This window comes from Tamandua tetradactyla, chromosome 23 (genome assembly GCF_023851605.1).
Source record: "Tamandua tetradactyla isolate mTamTet1 chromosome 23, mTamTet1.pri, whole genome shotgun sequence".
In the NCBI taxonomy this organism is placed as follows: Eukaryota; Metazoa; Chordata; class Mammalia; order Pilosa; family Myrmecophagidae; genus Tamandua; species Tamandua tetradactyla.
The window spans coordinates 53,216,709-53,236,251 of record NC_135349.1 but is presented as its reverse complement, the minus strand read 5'-3'; the positions used below and the strand labels follow the sequence as shown (position 1 = coordinate 53,236,251).

The 19,543-nt window shown below is 49.0% G+C and overlaps 1 protein-coding gene across 2 annotated transcripts in view; it reads right to left on the bottom strand.

The window, feature by feature from the left end:
* ADCY9 (adenylate cyclase 9) overlaps positions 1-19,543 on the bottom strand; it is a 215,169-nt gene that overhangs the window by 16,363 nt on the left and 179,263 nt on the right. For both annotated transcript variants that reach the window (XM_077141971.1, XM_077141972.1), the window contains 4 exons: positions 11,382-11,486; positions 10,354-10,571; positions 7,114-7,216; positions 3,112-3,314 (listed from right to left, as the gene is read on the bottom strand). In XM_077141971.1, coding sequence (XP_076998086.1) covers positions 3,112-3,314; positions 7,114-7,216; positions 10,354-10,571; positions 11,382-11,486 — 629 coding nt within the window. The remainder of the gene's footprint in view (positions 1-3,111; positions 3,315-7,113; positions 7,217-10,353; positions 10,572-11,381; positions 11,487-19,543) is intronic.

Here is a 19,543-nt window from a genome sequence, read left to right as displayed (position 1 = left end):
AGTGCCGGGCTCTGGGGCCTTGGCCTGAGCAACGTTATGTTCAAAACCACAGCCCCGGCCCCTGCGTGTGCATCTCCCACCCACAGACTCTAATGTGCAGCCACTACTCTGCTGTGGCCCATCCCACCTTCTAGAATGGGTGGTCTGTCCAGGGGGCTGGGTCCCCTGGGAGACGCAGTGGACCCTTGGTGGGCCCGTTATATTGCTTCGATGGCTGAGGCGCCAAGGGCAGGAGCCGGGGGCACCAGCTGTCCTGCACCAAGGGGGGTCCCACACAGGTTAAGCCACAAGCAAACAGAGCGCGCCTTCTGCTCAGTGTAACATGCACCGAATTTCCTGGGAGTGTAAGCACAGTGCCCACAAAGCAACGACCGGCCTCTACTTTGCTGGATGTCATCAAGCACTGTCTGGCATTTCAGGAAATCACATCACCAATCTGCAGCACGGTGTGTGTACCAACACGGCTGAGGCCGTGGCGAGGGCACATGAATGGTGCCTGGTGGCAGCCTTGGTGGGACTCACGGGGGGGGGGGGCGGTGCCCTGGCGGACCCCAGCCGAATTCCACCTGTTTATTTTAAATGACTTTCTTCATATTTCTCCTCCCTATTGCAGTCAGTGCACTTTGATTCTTTTTGAAACTGCAGGCACAGGAAGGCCCTATTTCAGGAAAGGAGTGCTAGAGTAAGAGGGTGTGTCTTAGGAAGTGCGGGGGCTGGGTGGCGGCCAAGAAGCAGGCTCTGGAGGAAGAACAGGTCCTCGTCGACAAGGCCACAGAGGTGCCCGCAGGGAGAGGTGGAGGGCATGGCACGGGCTCCCCCTTACAAGGGAGACCCTCACACCCCGGAGACCCCTATGTCCCACCTGGGGATGGTGCCAGGAGCCGCTGTGATTCCATGGCACAAAGGCCAACGCCAGGACCCCAGGCCACATGCCCAGCCCTTGGAGCCTGGTGTCCCGGACACCTGCAGCATGGGGACTCTCGGGCCACTGCAGGGAGGCACTGCTGCCCGGCCCATACCCTGTCTGGCCCTTCCTGGGCCAGGGAGTTCCAACCCTCCTGGGCGTTATAGGGCAACATTCACTGAAACCTGCTCGCAGGCGGGAAGCAGTGGCTCTGAGAGGGGCCAGGGAGCTGGGCCCAAGGAGAAGAGGAGGCCCAGAGGCCCTCCACAGGGGTCTCCAGGCTGGGGCTCGGCAGGATGCCCCACAGTCCTCAGACTTGTCCGGGGTGCTGCGGGCAGAGGCTGCACTGGGGAGTGAGGGCTTAGTGGTAGAGCCTTCTGAACGGGGCCAGTCCGGGTCCGTCACTGCAGGAGGCTGCAGAACTTGCTGCCCTGGAGCACACTCATGTCCTGCAGGGTGGGGTCTGTCTGTCTGCGGGGCCTGAAGAGCCTCTGAGCAAGAAGACAGGTTTGAGAGGCCCTGTGCCCTCCTGGGCATGGTGGTGTCCAACAGACGAACAGAAATCCCACCCAGTTCCCCTTCAGGAGCTGACCGGCCCAGCCTGGGCGACTTGACAGTCTTTAAAGCCGAACCCAAAGAAGCAGAGGACAGTGTCATCAAGGGCTAGAAATAGGAGGGCCTGGGCAGCAAGCTGCCCAGGACAGTCAGGGACGGCCATTGGCTATAGCCTGTGTTCAACAGACACCCTTGGAAGGGGCGGTGTGTGTGTGTGTTGGGGGGACAGCATACAGGAAAGGGGTTTCTCCTGGTGTGATGGAAATGTTCTGAAATCAGATTGTGGCGATGGCTGTTCAACTCCGTAGTCACCAAAAATCACTGAGCTTTATGGTGCATGAATTATTCCACAATAAAGCTATTTAAACTCCATAGGGGCTGAGAATGAACGAGTGTGGGGCCCTACAAGCAGACTCTGAGGGAAGGGCTTGAGGCGGGCAGTCGTCTGGGCATGGGGCAGGAGGGGAGAGCTAGCAAGGGTTGTGTTCTGGAGAAGGGTGTGGAGCTCAGGAGACTGCAGAGAAGACATTTTAGAGTTATCTCAATCAGTGATGAGTGGTGGCCCAAGAAAGCCCCACTAAGGCTGAAGGGCCTGTGGGAGGGAAGGGGCTGTGGAGGGGAGGAGCTGCAGAGCAAAAGGCCTGTGGGAGGGAAGGGGCTGCAGGAGGGAAGAGGCCTGGCCTCTCAGCCTCTACACCTCAGGTGAAACCACCAGCATGGGGAAGCCTTCGGCGTAGACCCAAACCTACTTTTTTCTGCACCATGATGTTGGGTACGAGGAACAGAAATTCAAGGTCAGGGCCCTTCTCTCCACTTCTGTTTTACCCCCAGTTTCTGGGGACATTCCCCAGTGGGCAACAGGCTGTCCTGTGGAGAGTGACAGGGCTAGACAAGGTGGCGGTGGTGCAAGGACCCCATGTCCTGGTACCCAGGTGGACCATGTATGGGGTGTAGGAAACTCTGAACCCCCACTCTGGCTGAACCACCTGCTTTAGGCTGTCAGCCTCTTTGGGGGGGCACCTGGCATCTATTCACAACCTTAGTTGTCTTTTTATTATTGAGTTGTAAGAGCTTTTTATATATTGATACAAGTCCCTTATTAGACACGATCTGAAACTTTCCAGTACAGTGAGTTATCTTTTCACTTTCTTGAAGTGTTCTTTGCACTACAAAAGTTCTAAATTTCAAAGGAGACCAATTTTCATTCTTCTTTAAATTGCTAGGCTTTTGGCGTTACAGATAAGAAACCTTTGCCTTATCTAAGGTCACGAAGATATACTCCTGTCTTCTAAGACTTTGATGGTTTGTGTGTGTGCGTTCGGGAGGCACCCACTGGCAGTCCCTGTCATTTCCATTCCCTTTGCCTCTGCTTCCACTCGTCCCCTTTCTATCCCATCCTTCTCATGCTCGTCTGAGTGTTCTGACTTAGTATCCACGGACTAGCGGGTGGCATCAGGCCTGCAGAGGGCTCTAGCCCTGATATGAGGGTCCCTGTGTGCAGGGCAGCATCTGCATGGAGGGGGCCATGGAAGCTTGAGAGGGGCTGCCACCTGCCCCGTGTGGAGATCGGGGCCCCAGGCCCTGAGGGTGTGTGTCCTGCAGGCAGGCGGTCAGTGTGTGTGAAGCCTGCGTAGGTCAAGGCAGGCGCTTACCTGATGGAGACCACGAGGGACAGCAGCTCCAGTAGCAGAGCAGCGCCAAAGACGGCCAGGGCGACAGGTGAAGGGGGGGCAGCCTCTGCCTTCAGGAAGCAGGCGGCGGAGAGGGTGAGGAACACTGTGGCGGACAGAAGCACATCCAGCAGAGAGCTAAAGGTGGCACTGGCAAAGGTCTTCACAGGGGCGTTCTTTATGACCTGTGTGGGGCAGGAGAGGGAGGCCGGAGAAGTGTGAGCAGAAGCTGTCACGCACAGCCAGGGGTGTCACTTGGCAATGTTTTGGGGAGCACTGGCCTAGCCTGGACCAGGTACAGTGGGAAGGGCCTGAGGGGGCTCATCTCCCTACAACTACCCCACTTTAAAAGGAGGGAACCAAGACACAAAGAGGTTCAGAAACTGGTCTAAGGCTACACAGCACCTGGGACAATCCAGTAAGCTCTCACAGGCATGTCACAGATTTAAACAACAGGGTAAGCAGTGAGTTGGCAAAGCTAGTGACAGGCCACGCAGGAAGCTTCTGGGCTGAGGGGTGTAAGAGCTGCATGCAGGGCAGAAATGACAGGCAGGCAGGGAAGCCGCAGCAGAGACTGCTTCTGCATGTCACCCGATGTCCCATGGCTGCTTGTGAAAGCACACCTGTGGTCAGCTCTGTGCTGGGTGCTGAGGATGGAGTTAAGCCCTAGGGGAGCTCATGGACAAGTGGCAGGAATAGTATGTAACAGGAAGGGTGCTGGGAGTGAGGGAGAGGCAGGCACGTGGAATGGGGAGTCACGAGGGAAGGCGGAGGCAACCCCCGGGACAGGACAAGTGTAGCGCCGATGGCCCCTTCCAAGGTGGCCCATCTTAGCCAGCACTCACAGCAGCCCTGGAGGGGGGCACGCCTCCAGGCTCAGTGGCAGGTTGGGAAACCAAGGCCAAGATTCAACCCAGACAAGATGATGCCACAGTCCACACCCTTGACCACAGTTTCTGAGAGCCACCAGCAGGCAGGTGCTCTCTGTGGAAGAAATAAAGGAGTAAATCACCTAGGCTGCTTTCCTCTTGGTGCTGCTACCTTTTGGCAGCACCCACCACCACCACCACGAGGCAGCAGACACCAGCTCAGCATCCCTGCAGGGCTCACAAAGTTGAGCATGGGAACCATTGGCGAGGGGGACGGAAAAGTCCTGGAACAGGTCCTTGGTGGGTGTGTATCTCCCCAACACCCCCAGATCTGGAGGAGCTTCTGGAGTCTGGAGGAAGGGTGGGCTCGGCTGGCTCAGGGTCGGTCAGCTCTGACACTGCCAGAAGCCACCTGGAAGCAGGGTTTGTTGCCAGACTCCCTCCCCCAATTCCAAGGAATTTGGACACTCTGTTGGAGTCCATGTGTTCCAGAAGGCTGGTTGGATCTCAAGCTCTGAAATTCCCTCAGTAGGCACTAGAACAATGGGAGTGGGGTTGCCTTACCCACCCTGCTGCCAGGGGCAATCCCCTTTCCTTGGGGCTCCTCCAGGCTTTGGGACAGAGACAGGGCCCAGACTGCAGTTTACAGTAGGCAGAGGGGTGCCCAGGGTGCTGCAGTGGGGGGCACCTGTATCTCGCCCCCACCTGCAGGCTCCCTGGCTCTTGCCCATCGAGGCCTGGGTGGGCTAAGCCCCTGCAGCTGCTTTAGGCGCTCTAGTGGGGGCTGCAACAGGGGGCATCGTGGGGTTCTTCTAAAAGGCCCTCAGCCCCTAGGGCCCCGGGGTTCCAAGTTGGGGCACAGGGCTAGGAAGCAGGAGGATGGCATGAATCCCATTACCGCCTTAGAGAGTGGGCCCAGAGCTGGATCTAGTAAGTCGTGGGACCCCAGCTGTGGTCCCTGAGGAGGCCCCTCTCCTGCCAGCCCTCAACCTGCTGGCAACCACTGTCGCCTCCTTAAACTCTGGGGGCCGAGGAACCTCCTGCCTCCTCCCTGCAGCCCCTGCCCCATGGGGTTCAGATCCAGTGACTACCCCCCCCACCCCTGTTCTCCCCAGGGAAGCCTCTGCTCCCCACAGGCTGCTCCCTGTCCTCTTGGAAGGCTGCCCCATCCGTGAGTTGTGTCATCATGGGCAGGTTGCCTAACCTCTCTGTGCCTCAGTTTCCTTATCTGCAACAGGGATAAAGGCGTTCCTGCCCCTGACGGGTCGTGGCGAGCTTACAAACGGGAGGCCACTCCAGCAGCCTCCCCCTCACCTGTACTGTCACCTCCCACAACTCAGCCATGTGCTCTTTATAAAGCACTGTATAAACTGACTGTGGCAACTCCTCTTTCAGATCCTCTGGCCATGGCGTGGGAAGCCATGCCTGCCTGTGCCCCCTACTGCCCTGCTCACCCCACCCTGGCACAGGAAGCACCTGCAGCTTCCTGGCCGTCCTCCTGGGCTCTTTCACGGCACTGTGGTTTTGTAGGTGCCAGTCCCTCTCTCTGGAACGTTCCCTTCTCCCCCATTTAGCTGGTTCCTGGTCTTCTCACTAAAGGGAGCTCAGGAGTCACTTCCTCCAGGAACCTCCCTTCTGACCCTGCCATCTGGGCCCAATGCCTTGTAGGTATACGTGGGGCTTTGCCGACTCTGTTGCTCTGAATTGTGATTTCTGTCTACTCTCCTCTTTATGCCCCAGAAACTTAGGACACAGTAGCTGCTCAATGAAAGTCTGGTGGTAGAGAGGAGAATGATAAATGGGCCTTGGAGTGAGATGCACCTTCTTTTTGCTGGGCTCAGCAACCAGCAGAGGAAGGGCAGAGACACCCCTGACTCTGAAGTCAGGTGGGCTCAGGGCAGCCCCAGTAATGGGGTCTTGGGACAGGTACTTTGGCTTTCTTAGCCCCAGCTTTCTCTGTGGTTAAATAGGGACAGTGACATGCTTCCTTAAAGGGTTATGTGAGGATTAAATGAGGTCATGTTTGTCACACAAACCAAGTCCAGCTATGTGGACCCTGTCCGGGATGGTAACGGGTAGTCGTTGTTGCAAGAAAGGTGACAAAAGGTGGCCCCTCCAAGCCCAGGAGGCATGGCCTGGGGCTCCTAAGCTCACCACTGCACCTCCAGAGCCAGACATAGTCCAGACCCAGGGGACATTTGATAGATGCCTGTGGAACGAATGGGTAGAATTCGAGGGAAAGATCCTTTTGGCTCTGGAGTTGAGTCTGGAATGCTCAGAGAGGTCAGGCGTGAGCCCAGAGAAAAGGAGACAAGGTGCGGTGCTGAGAACTCATGCAGTGCTGGGCCCTGCGTCTGCTCACAGTTCCCACAAATAGTCCTGGGCATGCGTGGGCATCGGCATGGATGGATATGGGCACGGGTGGGTGTAGGTGTGGGTACAGGTGGGCATGGATGTGGGCGTGGGCACTGAGCAGGTCCTGGGGTACAGTGAGGACCAGGCCAAGGCCTTCCACGTGAAGCCCAGGTCTGGGCAGGGGCTCAACTGCACAAGACAAGAGCACAAAAAGGGGTCTGTGCTAAGAAAGGAAAACATAAAGGGGAAGCAGACTCCAGTCTGGGGGCAGGGGGCTTTCCTGGAGGAAACCATGTTCACACGGAGAGTAAGTGGCCAGAGCTAAGCAGATGGAGGGGTAGGGGGTGGTGCCTTAGGCACGAGCTAGAGGACCAGGCCTCCCGAGCCATTGGTCCCGCTGCAGTGGAGGAGGAAGGCAGGCCAGGGCAGGGAGCATGCAGCCTTGCTTAAGGACAAAGGAGGCCTGTGGCCGCTGCACTCCGGAGCCAGGGAAGGTAGCAGGCACAAAGGCCAGGAACCAGGCAAGGGCAAGACTGGGCTGTGAACAGAGGACTGCAGAAAAATTCAGGCCTTTTTCCTCCAGTGCAGAGAAATTCATGTAAGATGCAACCTAGGGCTTAAAGGCTGTAGGAAAGCAGTATCAGCTGACATTTCCCTGCCACACAGGAAAGAAAAAAAGGCCGTCTAAGCACAAAATTAATAGGGAGCTGCCCAGAGGAAACAACCCATTTCTTTAATAAAATAATAAGGAAAAATGCACCTCCTCCTGATAGCTGGTCCTGTAGGCTCGTTCCAGCTCCTGATCCAGGAAGTTCAAGCTGAACTGATTAATGGGTGGTTTAAAAAAATAATCTTTCATCAGGCTAAAAGAGACAAGAAATGTAATCCATCAACATTCAGCAGAGCAGAAGATCACAATTAGCTACCAAAGCACCATTTCATTAAGCATATCACAAAAGCTGTACCTAAAAGTCACTATATGATAGATATTGTTAATTAAGATATCCATTTTTGGTGGTTCTAAGTGTATTGTTTGTTTTCTTAAATAAAAAAAACTTAAAAAAAAAAAGTCACTAAATGATAGATATTGCCCAACCTTGCCCTTTTCAAAGCATATCTCTGGAAAGTCCTTTATGTTTCTCAACATAATCACATTTTATATTTCCCCTCTATTAAAGAATGATCACTCACTATAATTATAAGACACATCATTAGAACCCTGCTTTTAAAAATACATTCCTACTATCCAGGGTGAGAAGAAGGTGAAAGCAGTTTTTTTGTTCTATTAAACTAGGCTTTCTGCAGAAACAGCAGATGCTTGCACTGAGAGAACTTATATTCATCTGGAGACTCCAAATGAAAAAATAATTCACAAGTGGCTGTTCTGTCATTCAGAATGCTGGCAGTAATTACTGCCGTAAAAGCTAACAGGTTGTTATCACAAACTGCATTTACAGTTAGTTGATGGTATAATTTTGGTGCTATTGTCACACATGCAGATTGCATGTGAAACCTGAAAAATGATAACGTTGAATGATGTCAGAGCAATCAAACCTGCTCTGCATGACTGTTTCATTCTCTTGTGAACTGCTAGAAAACAGTGATATCCTTTTCATGCTACAGTAAATTACTGTAAATTTGAGAGAATGTTAACAGGATTTCAAAAGGCAAATACGGCACTGCGGTGCACAAATTCACTGTGAGAATTAAATCAAATACAACATGCACAGTGTAGGACATGTGAGGAGGGGGTCCCCTCCTTTCCTGGCAGCATAGGGCTTACTACCCTCATGCAGCAGAAGAAGGAGAGAAAATTTCATTCCCCATGCTTGACCCTCTAACTTCTCCACCCAGGAAGTTTAGACAGAGGGAAAACCAGGAGTGGCTGTGAGAAGGATGTGCATTGGTCACATTTTGGCAGTTAAGTGGCAGAACCAACACCATGTACGAGGAGCTGTATTGGGAGGTTCCTGGGAACAGGGAAAGGCAGAGTAGCTCCCTTCCAACCAAGCCTCTCCAGGGTAAAACTAGAAACTCAGGATAAGATACAAAAAAACAACTACTAGAAGGCACTGGAGAGCAACAGAGAAGGTAAAAACTGGAGGGGAATCAACACTTGGAAGAAAGGAACAGAAACAGGTGGATTTCCCATTTTTTACCTCTTTTTTTTTGGCTTGAGGGTAGGCATTAGTTGTCACCACATGCAATGTGGCCGAAATCTGGATGGAAAGCCCAGAGCCTTATTGGCTTGAAAACCAGAAAACAGAGTTCCCAGTGACCACAAACAGAAAATAAGGTTGGAAATCCTAGAAAGGAGAGAACCAGAAAAGGGGAACCTCAAATTGTATACATAAACTCTGTTCGTTTCTCTGGCAGACCCTTGAAATGTGTGCATGGCAGAGTCGAAGCAGCCTGGCGAAGGCTAAAAGATCTAAACTGATGTTCTAGCTGCTGTCTACCTCAGGGAGACAGAGTTTAGGATCTGAATTCAGGCAGGTTAACTGGCTGCTTACACACATAATCTATATTCTTCAGAGGAATATAATAGAATCTATTCATATCATTCACAATAACATGCATGGCACAATCCAAAATTCCTAAACATAGAAAGAAACAGGAAAACATGATCCATACCCAACAAAAAAGTAATCAATGGAGACCAATCCTAAGTTGATCCAGAGGTTGGAAATAAATGCTGGGGTTTAAAATGTACATAGATATCACATATATAGCATAATGTGTAAGAAGAGAGTAAATGTATCCATACAGTGGAAAGATTTCTCCATTTAAAATCAAGTGATACCACAGTAGGTAGAAGAAGACTATAAAAACTAAGGATGTTTAATCAGTAACCTTTAGAGCAATGACTTAATTGCCTCAAAATGGAATCAAAGGGCACTGATTGCCAGAGTGGATAAAAAAGCAAGAGAGAGAATTTAAATATAAAGATACAGATAAGTTGGAATAATAAAATGGAAAATTAAATACCATGCAAATGGTAAGCAGAAGGAGTTGGAATGACTGTTATTTTCAGATAAAGCAGGCTTCAAGACAAAGAGTATAATAAGGGATAAAGAGGCCACTTTAAAGTGGTAAAAGGATCATTTCATTAGGAATACATAACACTAATCAATGTGTATGTGTCTAACAAGAGAACATCAAAATACATGAAACAAATATTGTCTGGATTAAAGAGAGACCTAGGAAATTCCACCATTACAGTTGGAGATTTTTCACACCCTCCTATCAACAAGATAGAACTAGGAAAAAAAAATCGGTAGAGGTGGCTGATTGAAAAATACTACCGGTCCCCGGGACCTAATTAATGTTTATGGATCACAACGTCCTACAAATGCAGACGACACGTTCTTGTCAAGTACACACGGTATACTCACAAAAAACGGCTCACATGTAAGGTCATAAACAAGTCTCAATAAATGTAAAAGAAAGGCTGAAGAACTGTTCCTGGTTTTAAAAGACAACAGAAGCGCAACAACTAAGTGGAATAAGTGATCCTGTACTGTGTCCTATTTTAGAAGGAAAAAAGTGCTAGAAAGGCCATATGGGGTTGATGAAATTGTAATGTGGACCACAGGTAAGATAAATATCCTATCAGTGTTAAACTTCCTGAATTTGGTAACAAAAATATGATCACATAAACAAGCATCCTTGTTTTTAGGAAATGTCCACTGAAGAATTAAGGGATAAACAGCAAGATGTATCCAACTTAGTGTCTAGTGTTTCAGTAGAAATGAAAGATAAATTTCAGACATGGTGAAAGAAGTCAAAAAATGCTAAAGTTGGTGACTCTGGGAAAAAGGTGTTTTGGGAATCCCTATTATTTCTGCAATTATTCTAGGCTTGAAATTACTTCAAAATAAAATAAAAGAATACAATGACTTGGAGGACAAAGACACATGGGGGATAAGGCAACTCAGATAAGAGTGGAGGGACTTCCATCTGAAAGCTTCTACTTGTGTTGCGAATGGCTCCACCTTACCTGTCCTCTTTAATGACCTCCACAAAGTGAGCATCCGTCTTCTCCCGGATGTTCTTGAACCTCAGGGGAAGGAGAGCCGACTGGTCCAAACTCACCCCTGCCCACCGGCCCTTTTCCTGTAAGATCTCACAAAGGGAGGTCTGACTGTTGGTGAGTTTCTCCTCTTGTGGAGGGCTCAGGAGTCCATTCTGCGTTTTGGTGTTGGGTCCTCCAGAAGCCTGCCTCAAGACAAAGGGGAGAAAAACACAGTGCGTGACGTGAAGCCAAGGCAGGGTACCACGCCTCTCCCATCCCTCAACTCTCTGCCGCACACAGGTCCCACGTTTCTACCCCACCCCTGGATGCTATGACTGCACCAGCGGCCAGCACCTTAAAATCTTTCTTCTAACCTGAACGCCCGGTCTCCCTACCGACCTGCTTCTCCTCGTTGCCCTAGTTCTTTGACCGGCTGTGAGAGTCCCAGGACTGACCTAGCATTCCCAGGTCCTTTGGCAGATAAAGGGAAGGTAGCAGGCAAATGGTGGGGGGTCAGCCTTCGTAGGCATTCTCAGAGGGGCTCTGAGGTTTGGTCTTCATGCTATTTCCACTCCAGGCCTGGCCTGGCTTAAAGTCAGATTTCTTTGGCAACCTCCTTGCTGCTCACCCTGACTCCAAGCCTTTTAGCGATGCACTTCTTCTCTTCAAGAGTGGCCTTCTCCTCTTTGCACACCTGCTTCTACCGTACTTCCAGTCCCACTTCCAGCTACTCAAATCCTTCCCTCACTATCTGATCTGCATGCATTTCCATTCTTACTGCCCATTAAAGAGCTCCACTCAGTCCACCAGGCAGTTACTCCATGTCGTGGGTTAGTTCTGACTCTCATCTTGTTCTCTATGGGTCTATCTGAAAACCAAATGACTAGAAGGTAAGGGATGGCATTACCCACAGGGAGGTATTCTCAGGACCGAGGAGGTGGGAAGACAGCAGTGTCGCCTTGCATGGACGAAGAACAGGGACTGACGGGAAACTACCTCCGTGAGCCTATTACCTTGGTGCTGTTCTTGTGCTCATCCTGGCAACCGTTTTGGATGGCTCCTCCCTCCGCACCAGTTTCAGGTTTGGGAGCAAATGTGGTGCCACATGAAGGGCAGGTCTACAAGAAAAACACAGATGAAAAGAGCCGGCCCAGGCTGCCATTGTAACTCTAAGTCCACTTTACTGCGGTTCGCTAGGATCATGAATGAGTGGCTGAAACTGAACGAAAGGCTTAGCTAACTGCTCAAGGATGTGTGAAAAACACCCTGGAGAAGTGAAATGAAAGCCTATGTCCACACAAAGACCAGTACACAAATGTCATAGAAGCATTATGTGAAAGAGCCAAGAAAGCGGAGCAACTCAATGTTCATCAACCAATGGACGGGTCCACAAAACATGGTCTGACGATAGATTAGTAGCTGGCCACAAAAAAGGAACGCAGTCCTGAATTTTGCTATAAAACATGGATGAGGCCATCACGCTAAATGAAAGAAGCCAGTCACCAAAGGCCACACAGTATGATGTTATTTATATGAAGTGTCCAGAACAGGCAAATCTAGACAGACAGAAAATAAATTCCTGGCTGTCAGGGGCTGTGGGGAAGGGAGTATAAGGAACTAATGGATACGGGGGGCGGGGGGGAAGCAATGTCCAAAAACTGCTATGGAGATGGTTGTACAACCCTGAGAATATATAAGAAAACCCACCCACCTGTAGACTTTAAGAAGGTAAATTTTACGGTGTGCAAATTATCTCTCAAAAAGGCTGATATTTTAAAAACAAACAAACTGGCCACCAACCTTAACTAGAATACTGAGACAAGGTGGTGGGACTCTGTGATGGTGAAACTGTTCTACAAAACTCACACATTAAACAGGCTGGACTGGTCAGCGTACACATTTACACACCTAGGAAGTCTTACGAGCTGTAGAAATGAGCTAACCTAGAAGAGAGGAGGCAGGACGAAGCCAAAGGGATCACAGAAAGAGTAGAGCTTTGTTTCTCATTGAGGTCCTTACACGTGTGGTGACCCTTTTTCTCACCTATAAAATGAGAGTGGGAACGCCTTTCTTGAAGTGATGCTTTGATGATGATTAAATGAAATAAGTAGGTACACAGCCCAGCACAGTTCTTGGCCTCAGCATATCCTAATAAATTATAGCCGCTGTATTATTAGTCGTGGCCTAGTAAACTGGGATGCTGACCGAGACCCACAGTTTCCAGCGAAGAAGAACGAACTGCAGCAGGAGACACCCGGACTCAGAAACAATTTCCTCAAAGTAAGAAATTGCTAAACATGGACACAAATCATGGAAGGGACTAGATATTGTTTCGGGAACTTAAAATAAGAGGCACCTACTACCTAAGGCAAGGACAGGGCCCAGCTCACAGGCCAAGTGGGCACTCAGCCCTGAACAGGATTCGATGAAAGCAGTAATGATTCTAAAGAGTTGTGTGACTTGGGAATGTGCTATAATGCACATATTAATTTTGAACACTTGTATTCATTCAAAAAAGGAAAATAAATAAGCCCAAAGAGCTGGCCAAATCTTTCTCTAACATATGTAAGCAAATAGTAGCACCTGGGTCAATTGGGCTTATAGTTCTTTAAAAAGCGCCATTCGTAATGAGCGTAAAATGTTGTTCTAATTGTCAATAGCGTGCAATAAAATTATTTCAAAGCACCTCAGGATGTATCGACTGAGTTAGACTTCAAAACATTTTATCCCTGGAGCCAGTGATCTTCTCAAATGAAAAAGGGGTCCGATGCAAGAGGATGGAGTGACCCTCCAAGCCCTGTGGGTGCTCTCTGGTGGAGGTGGGGAGCCCTGGCCATTTCCAGGACCCAGAGGTGGGCTGAGGAGGAGTGGATACAGATCGATATGGGGGGCAGGTCTAAATTATGGTTTGAGAGAGACTCTGATCTAATCAAAGCCTTGGGATCCAGGAATTATCTCGTAAAGCCGGAGTGAAATAGGGAACAGCTATTTCTCTGACTACTTTTTAACAGTTAAGGCTAGAGAAGGAGCGTAACACTTTAATCAAAAGAACTGGTTTTAGAATCAAATGAGTCAAGAAAGGAATTGTGGTTCTACCACTTAACAGATATAGGGTGTCTCTGAGCCTCAGTTTCCTCCTGAGTACATCTCTTTCAAAATGAGGAAAGACATACAAATCAGGCTCATTTTGTGTACCGATATCAACGACACGGCTCTGACTTCCTAGAATACTGTGCTGCCAAGGACCGAGGTCCAGCCCGGGGGTGGGTGGAGGACAGCGGATGACCCATGAGGGGCCGGAGGAAGGAAGCAATTGTGCACACACCTGCCATGTCTGGTTCCGTACAGGGCCCGATAACTGTTGGCGCTTAATGTAGCCTCTGCTCGTTATCCTCTGTCCTTGCTAACATGGTCTGCTAACTCACTGCCTGGGTATCTGCTTTTAGAACCCATTTGTTCTGAAGTATCTAGAGACTTCAGTTAGTTTCTAAGTATTGTCTCCCCTCAAGTACACTTGATGTACTTTAAGAGTAGGCAATCTACTCCTTAGAACGAGTTCTCTGTGGCACTCTGGCTTTTGCTCATATAAGCGTTTTTTTGCTCACTTAGTGCCACAAACATGCAGAAGTGGTGACCACTCACTGGCCGCCAGAGGGCACTCTGAGGACATGTAAGGCCCCCTCCCGGGAGCGGTGCCCAGGTGAGAGCCCCGAGGCCACAGGACCCGACCAGCTGAGCACACCTGTTCCTGAAGTCTCAGCAGGACTGCTTGTAAAGATGAGGGTGACTATGGCACCCAGTACCGTGACCTTGCTGCCACATGTGCCATTCCTGACGAGCCGAGGCCAGCTAGCCTGTCCACCTGCTGTAATGAAATATTCTAAGGCAGGGCTGTCCACTAGGGAATACCTGGTGTGACAGTGCACATCTGTGCCTCATGGAAGGGACTAGATATTGTTTCGGGAACTTAAAATAAGAGGCACCTACTGCCTAAGGCAAGGACAGGGCCCAGCTCACAGGCCAAGTGGGCACTCGGCCCTGAACAGGATTCAATGAAAGCAGTAATGATTCTAAAGAGTTGTGTGACTTGGGAATGTGCTATAATGCACATATTAATTTTGAACATTTGTATTCATTCAAAAAAGGAAAATAAATAAGCCCAAAGAGCTGGCCAAATCTTTCTCTAACATATGTAAGCAAATAGTAGCACCTGGGTCAATTGGGCTTATAGTTCTTTAAAAAGCGCCATTCGTAATGAGCGTAAAATGTTGTTCTAATTGTCAATAGCGCGCAATAAAATTATTTCAAAGCAGGGCGGGCCGCGGTGGCTCAGCGGGCAAGAGTGCTTGCCTGCCGTGCCGGAGGACCCCGGTTCGATTCCCGGCCCCAGCCCATGTAAAAAACAAACAAACAAACAAAATATAATAAAACAAGAAAATGTTTAAAAATGTTTCCCTTCCTTCCATCCTTCCTTCCTTCTCTGTCTTTCCTTCCTTTCCTCCCTCTCTCTTAAAAAAAAAAAAAAAAAAATTATTTCAAAGCACCTCAGGATGTGTCGACTGAGTTAGACTTCCTGGTGTCACAGCAGGAATGCTCAGGACGGGCTTACAGGATGCCCTGGGGGAGGGGTCTGGGGGCTTCTTGGGGTCACCGTGAAGCCGTGGGGAGCAGCCCCCATATCAGACCCCCCATGGCCAGGCTGCACCCCTTACCTTCCCCCACCAACAGGGAGCGGCAGCTCAGATGCTCGGGCATCAATTTTATTGAATAAAACTTTTTAAAAAATGAAGGAAAAACTCCCTCCCCACCTTTTTAAAATGCAATTTTATTGAGATACATTTCAACAACACAGAAACTATTTGAAGTGTACAACCACTGGCTCCCAGTACCATCTCATGGTTGTACATACTGCCCTATGATCAAATCTAGAACATTCTCATTACTTTAGAAATGAAATAAAAATAAAAAAGAAGATCCCAATCTTTCCATCCTCCTTATCTACCCCTCTTATTTAATTTATTATTATTTTTTTATGCTGTATGGTGGGGTCCCATTTCATTCTTTTTCCATGTGAGTATCCTGTTATTGCAGCACCATTTGTTGAATTTTTTTGTTTGTTTCATTTTGTAGGTTTCTTTGTTTTGGGATGTGCATGGCCAGGAATCGAACCCGGGTCTCCCAGTGGTGAAAATTCTACCACTGAACTACCCTCACACCCACTCACCCCCTCTTATTTCTGACCCACGGTGTTGGTGTGCTACATTTGTTACTGTTGATGAAAGAGGATTAAAACATTACTGCTAACTAAAGTCCATAGTTTGTAGTAGGTGCATGTTCCCACATGCACCTCTACTATTAAATCCCTACAATGTGTCATGCAGCTGCTGTAGTTCACAAGATAACTCTTTAATGTTTGTGCAGTTCATCACAGACATGGTCCACCACAAGACCCACTGTGTTACACATTCCCATGTTTTAACCACCAACTTTCCAAGGAAAAACTTTTAAAGAAATCCCCACCCAGGTGGAGACATTTTCACACCTCAACATTCCCTTCTGCGCGTCACACACACACACGCACACACTCACAGACAGATTTTCCTTTAACTGCCTTCCAGCTCCAGTCCACTCTGTGCTAAGGCACCTTACTTAATACCTGGGCTTTGTCCAGTGCTCCCATACCTCTGTGAGCTATTTCCCAGCCCGCTGAAAGCAGATCCCCCTTGCAGAGCTGCCAGCCTCACCATCATTGCCGAGATGGCCTCTCTGGGAAGCGCACATGCAATGGCAGGAGATCATCTAGAGTACCTGCCTGCCTCCTGGGGGGTACACCTGAGCCCTGGCCGGGAGGGGAACAATGCGGGGGCACGGGGGCTCACTGATGGATATGACTGCGGTAACAGCCACAGCTGCTGTTATTTGGAAATCTCCGCGCAGAGGGGACAGAGCATGGGCTAGTCTGGGCACCATGCTGGGATACTCATGGTCCCTGTGCAGGGAGCCCTGAGTTCCTGCAGCAATACGGGGAGAATCTCCTGGAGACCGAAGGCCACACAGCTTCTCAGCAGCCACCGGAGGTTGGGGCAGCGGGTTCTGACCACCAGGGTCTCTATGGCTTCTTCCTTGGCACATGGAGGACACAGAAACAATTCCGAAACTTTGATCTCCTGCGCCTGCCTGCCCTGATGTGGCCGCACAGTCCACTGCTCTCCTACTTCTTTTAAGAGCACTTCTGATGTGCTGGCACTAAGAGGCGCCCCCAAGCCCAGCTGCTACGGCCCCCAAACAGTCCCTTGTGTGCCAAGGAGCTGCTGGTCACTGCCCGGGTGAGCAGAGACCTCCTTGCTGACTTCCCAACAGCAAACGCTGTGTTTTCCTGGGTTATTTTGCTCCTTCCCTGTATGTGGTTGTAGGCCTTGGTGGGAAGGCAGAGCTACTTCTAGACACTCGGGCACATTTCAACACACACACATGCGCTGCAGTCTGTTAAGAACACGCGGCCTCTGGCTACGAGGGAGTTGACTCCTCGAGACTGTTTCTCTCCACAAGGTGAATCCTCTCTAAGCCAACAGCTGTCAAGGGAGAGGGCAGGAAACCTTTTCCCGAGAAACAAGGAGGGCACGACATTCAAGAAATCCTGGATTGCCCTGTCCAGTCTGCAGAACCCGAGGCGGCATATTTCGAGAAGCACCCACACTTCTTAACTCAGCAATGGGCGTGTTGTGACAACCAAGTGCAGTAACCAAGACCAACTCAGGCCCAGCTCCAGGCTCCTGGCAAGTATCCACGTCTTTGGTTCCCAGGACCACGCCTGGGAGCGGGTTCTAGGATTATCCCATTTCACATATGGGGAAACCGAGGCAGAAAAGAGCAGGGACTTGCCCAGAGTCACACATTTAGAAGACTGGGGAGATGTTTAAACCCATCCAGTTCACCTCCACTACAGAAAAAGAAGGGAGCTGTGAGAACAGATGGCAGCTGAGCTGAGAACACCAGGAGCGAAGCCACAAACGAACAAACAAACGTAAAGCCCAGACCCAAGCTCTGGAAGCCACTCAGGGATGAAACAAAAAAACCGCACCTCTCACTGGATTCATTAGCCCAGAAAGGCCAAGTTTAACAACTGGGGCTCATAAGGATGAGCCAAGGCTAGAAGAGATGATATTCGACAGATGGTCAGGAGAGAAGATTGCTCCTTCGTTGTACATATATTCTACCAGAAGGTAAAAATAAGAGAATGTTGGGTATTTCAGGAAATTTCATTTGTGTGGGATGTGTCAGTACCTGGTAACCCCTTAAATAATGCTGGGTGCATCTTTCCATTCATATTAATTTTTACACTTTTAATTCAGAAACAATTTTAGACTTATGGAAGGAGCTGCAAATAGTCAGAGAAGTCCTGAATACACTTCCCCCAGCTTCCCCTCCCTTACTACAGCACAGTTAACAGAACCAAGATATTAAAATAGGAACAAGACCATTAACTGAGTGTGCCAGTCTGAAGCTATTATATACCCCCGAAAAGCCATGACCTTTAATCCTCATTCATTATTGCTGGGTGGGACCTTTATGATTGTTTCCATGGAGATGTGACCCACCCAATTTTGTGTGGTAACTTTTGATTAGATGGTTTCTATGGAGATGTGTCTCTACCCATTCAAGGTGGGGCTGCTTACTGGAGCCCTTTAAGAGGGAACCATTTTGGAGAAAGCTTCAGAACCCACGCAGCCGGATATCTTAGGAGATGAAGAAGGAAAACGTCCCCAGGGGAGATTCATGAAACAAGAGCCGGGGGGAAAAAAGCTCGCTATGTGCCTTCCCAGCTGACAGAGCTGTTCTGGACCCATTAGCCTTTCTTGAATCAAGGTATCTTTCCCTGGATACCTTAGTTGGGACAATTTCATGGCCTTCAAACTGCAAACTTGCAACTTAATAAATCCCACCACCACCCCCTTTTTTTTGGGTGCATGGTCCGGGAATTGAACCTGGGTCTTCCGTATGGAAGGCAAGCATTCCACCACTGAACCACCCATACACCCCATAAATTCTCCTTTTTAAAAGCTGTTCCACTTCTGGCACATCGCATTCCGGCAATTTACAGACTAAAACAACGAGTTACACATTTCATCAGGATTTTGCCAGTTTCTCCTCAATGTCTTTTTCTGTCCTGGATCCGATCCAGGATCCCTAGCCAGTGAGAGTTCCTCAGTCTTTCCTCATCTTTGGTGACCTTGACACTTTTGAGTATTGCTGCTCAGGTATATCATAGAATCTTCCCCAATTTGGGTTTTCTGCTGTTTTCTCAGGATTCGACTGAGGTCGAGGCTGGGGGTGGGAACCCCCTTACCCAGCATATCGGGTCGGGGGTACGCTGACCGGCTGTCCAGTTGCCGTGGTGCTACCCTTGACGATTAGATAAAGGTCATGAAGGTCAGACTTTCCCGCCTTAAATTCTGTTCTCTCTATATACTTAATAAATATTTAGGAGGATATGCTTTGAGGCTATGCAAACATCCTGTTTCCCCTTAAACTTCTGCCTACTAGATTTTACAATTCCTTGATGGGTCTTGCCTGCAACAATATTACTGTGGGTTCTAATGGTGATTCTCTACTTCCACCCATCCTTCTGTGTCTATTAACTGAAATTCCTCTGTAAGGGTGAGTTTTCAATTTATGTGCTTCGATGTACTTTCTCTTCATCAAACACCCATGTGAATAAGATCATAGCTAAAACTTGAAAAATTCCTTTTTAGAAATGCACTTTAGATTTGCATTTCTGAGCCAGCAGAAAACCATTTATTTATTCATTCTTATAATGGCTTTATCAAGACATAATTCACATACAATTTACTTATTTAAAGTATGCCAGTTAATAGGGTGCCACGTAGCCATCATCACAATGAACTCAAATTCCCATTTATAATAAATAATCAATTTCTAATCTTGATGCATCTTTTCAGTGTATATAACGAACTATAAGGCCTCTCACTTTCTCAAGTTGAGCCTCAGGAGCCTATTCGTAAAGCAGATAACAAGGAAGTAAGAGAAGTCACCGTTTATTTAATGTCATTAAAACCGTCATGAGAGGCAGGTCCCGGGGCTAGCTCTCAGGCAGAAGGGGAGTGGCGACCCTTTAGAAAGAAGACAGGCTGTGGGTGGCATGGCCACAGCGTCA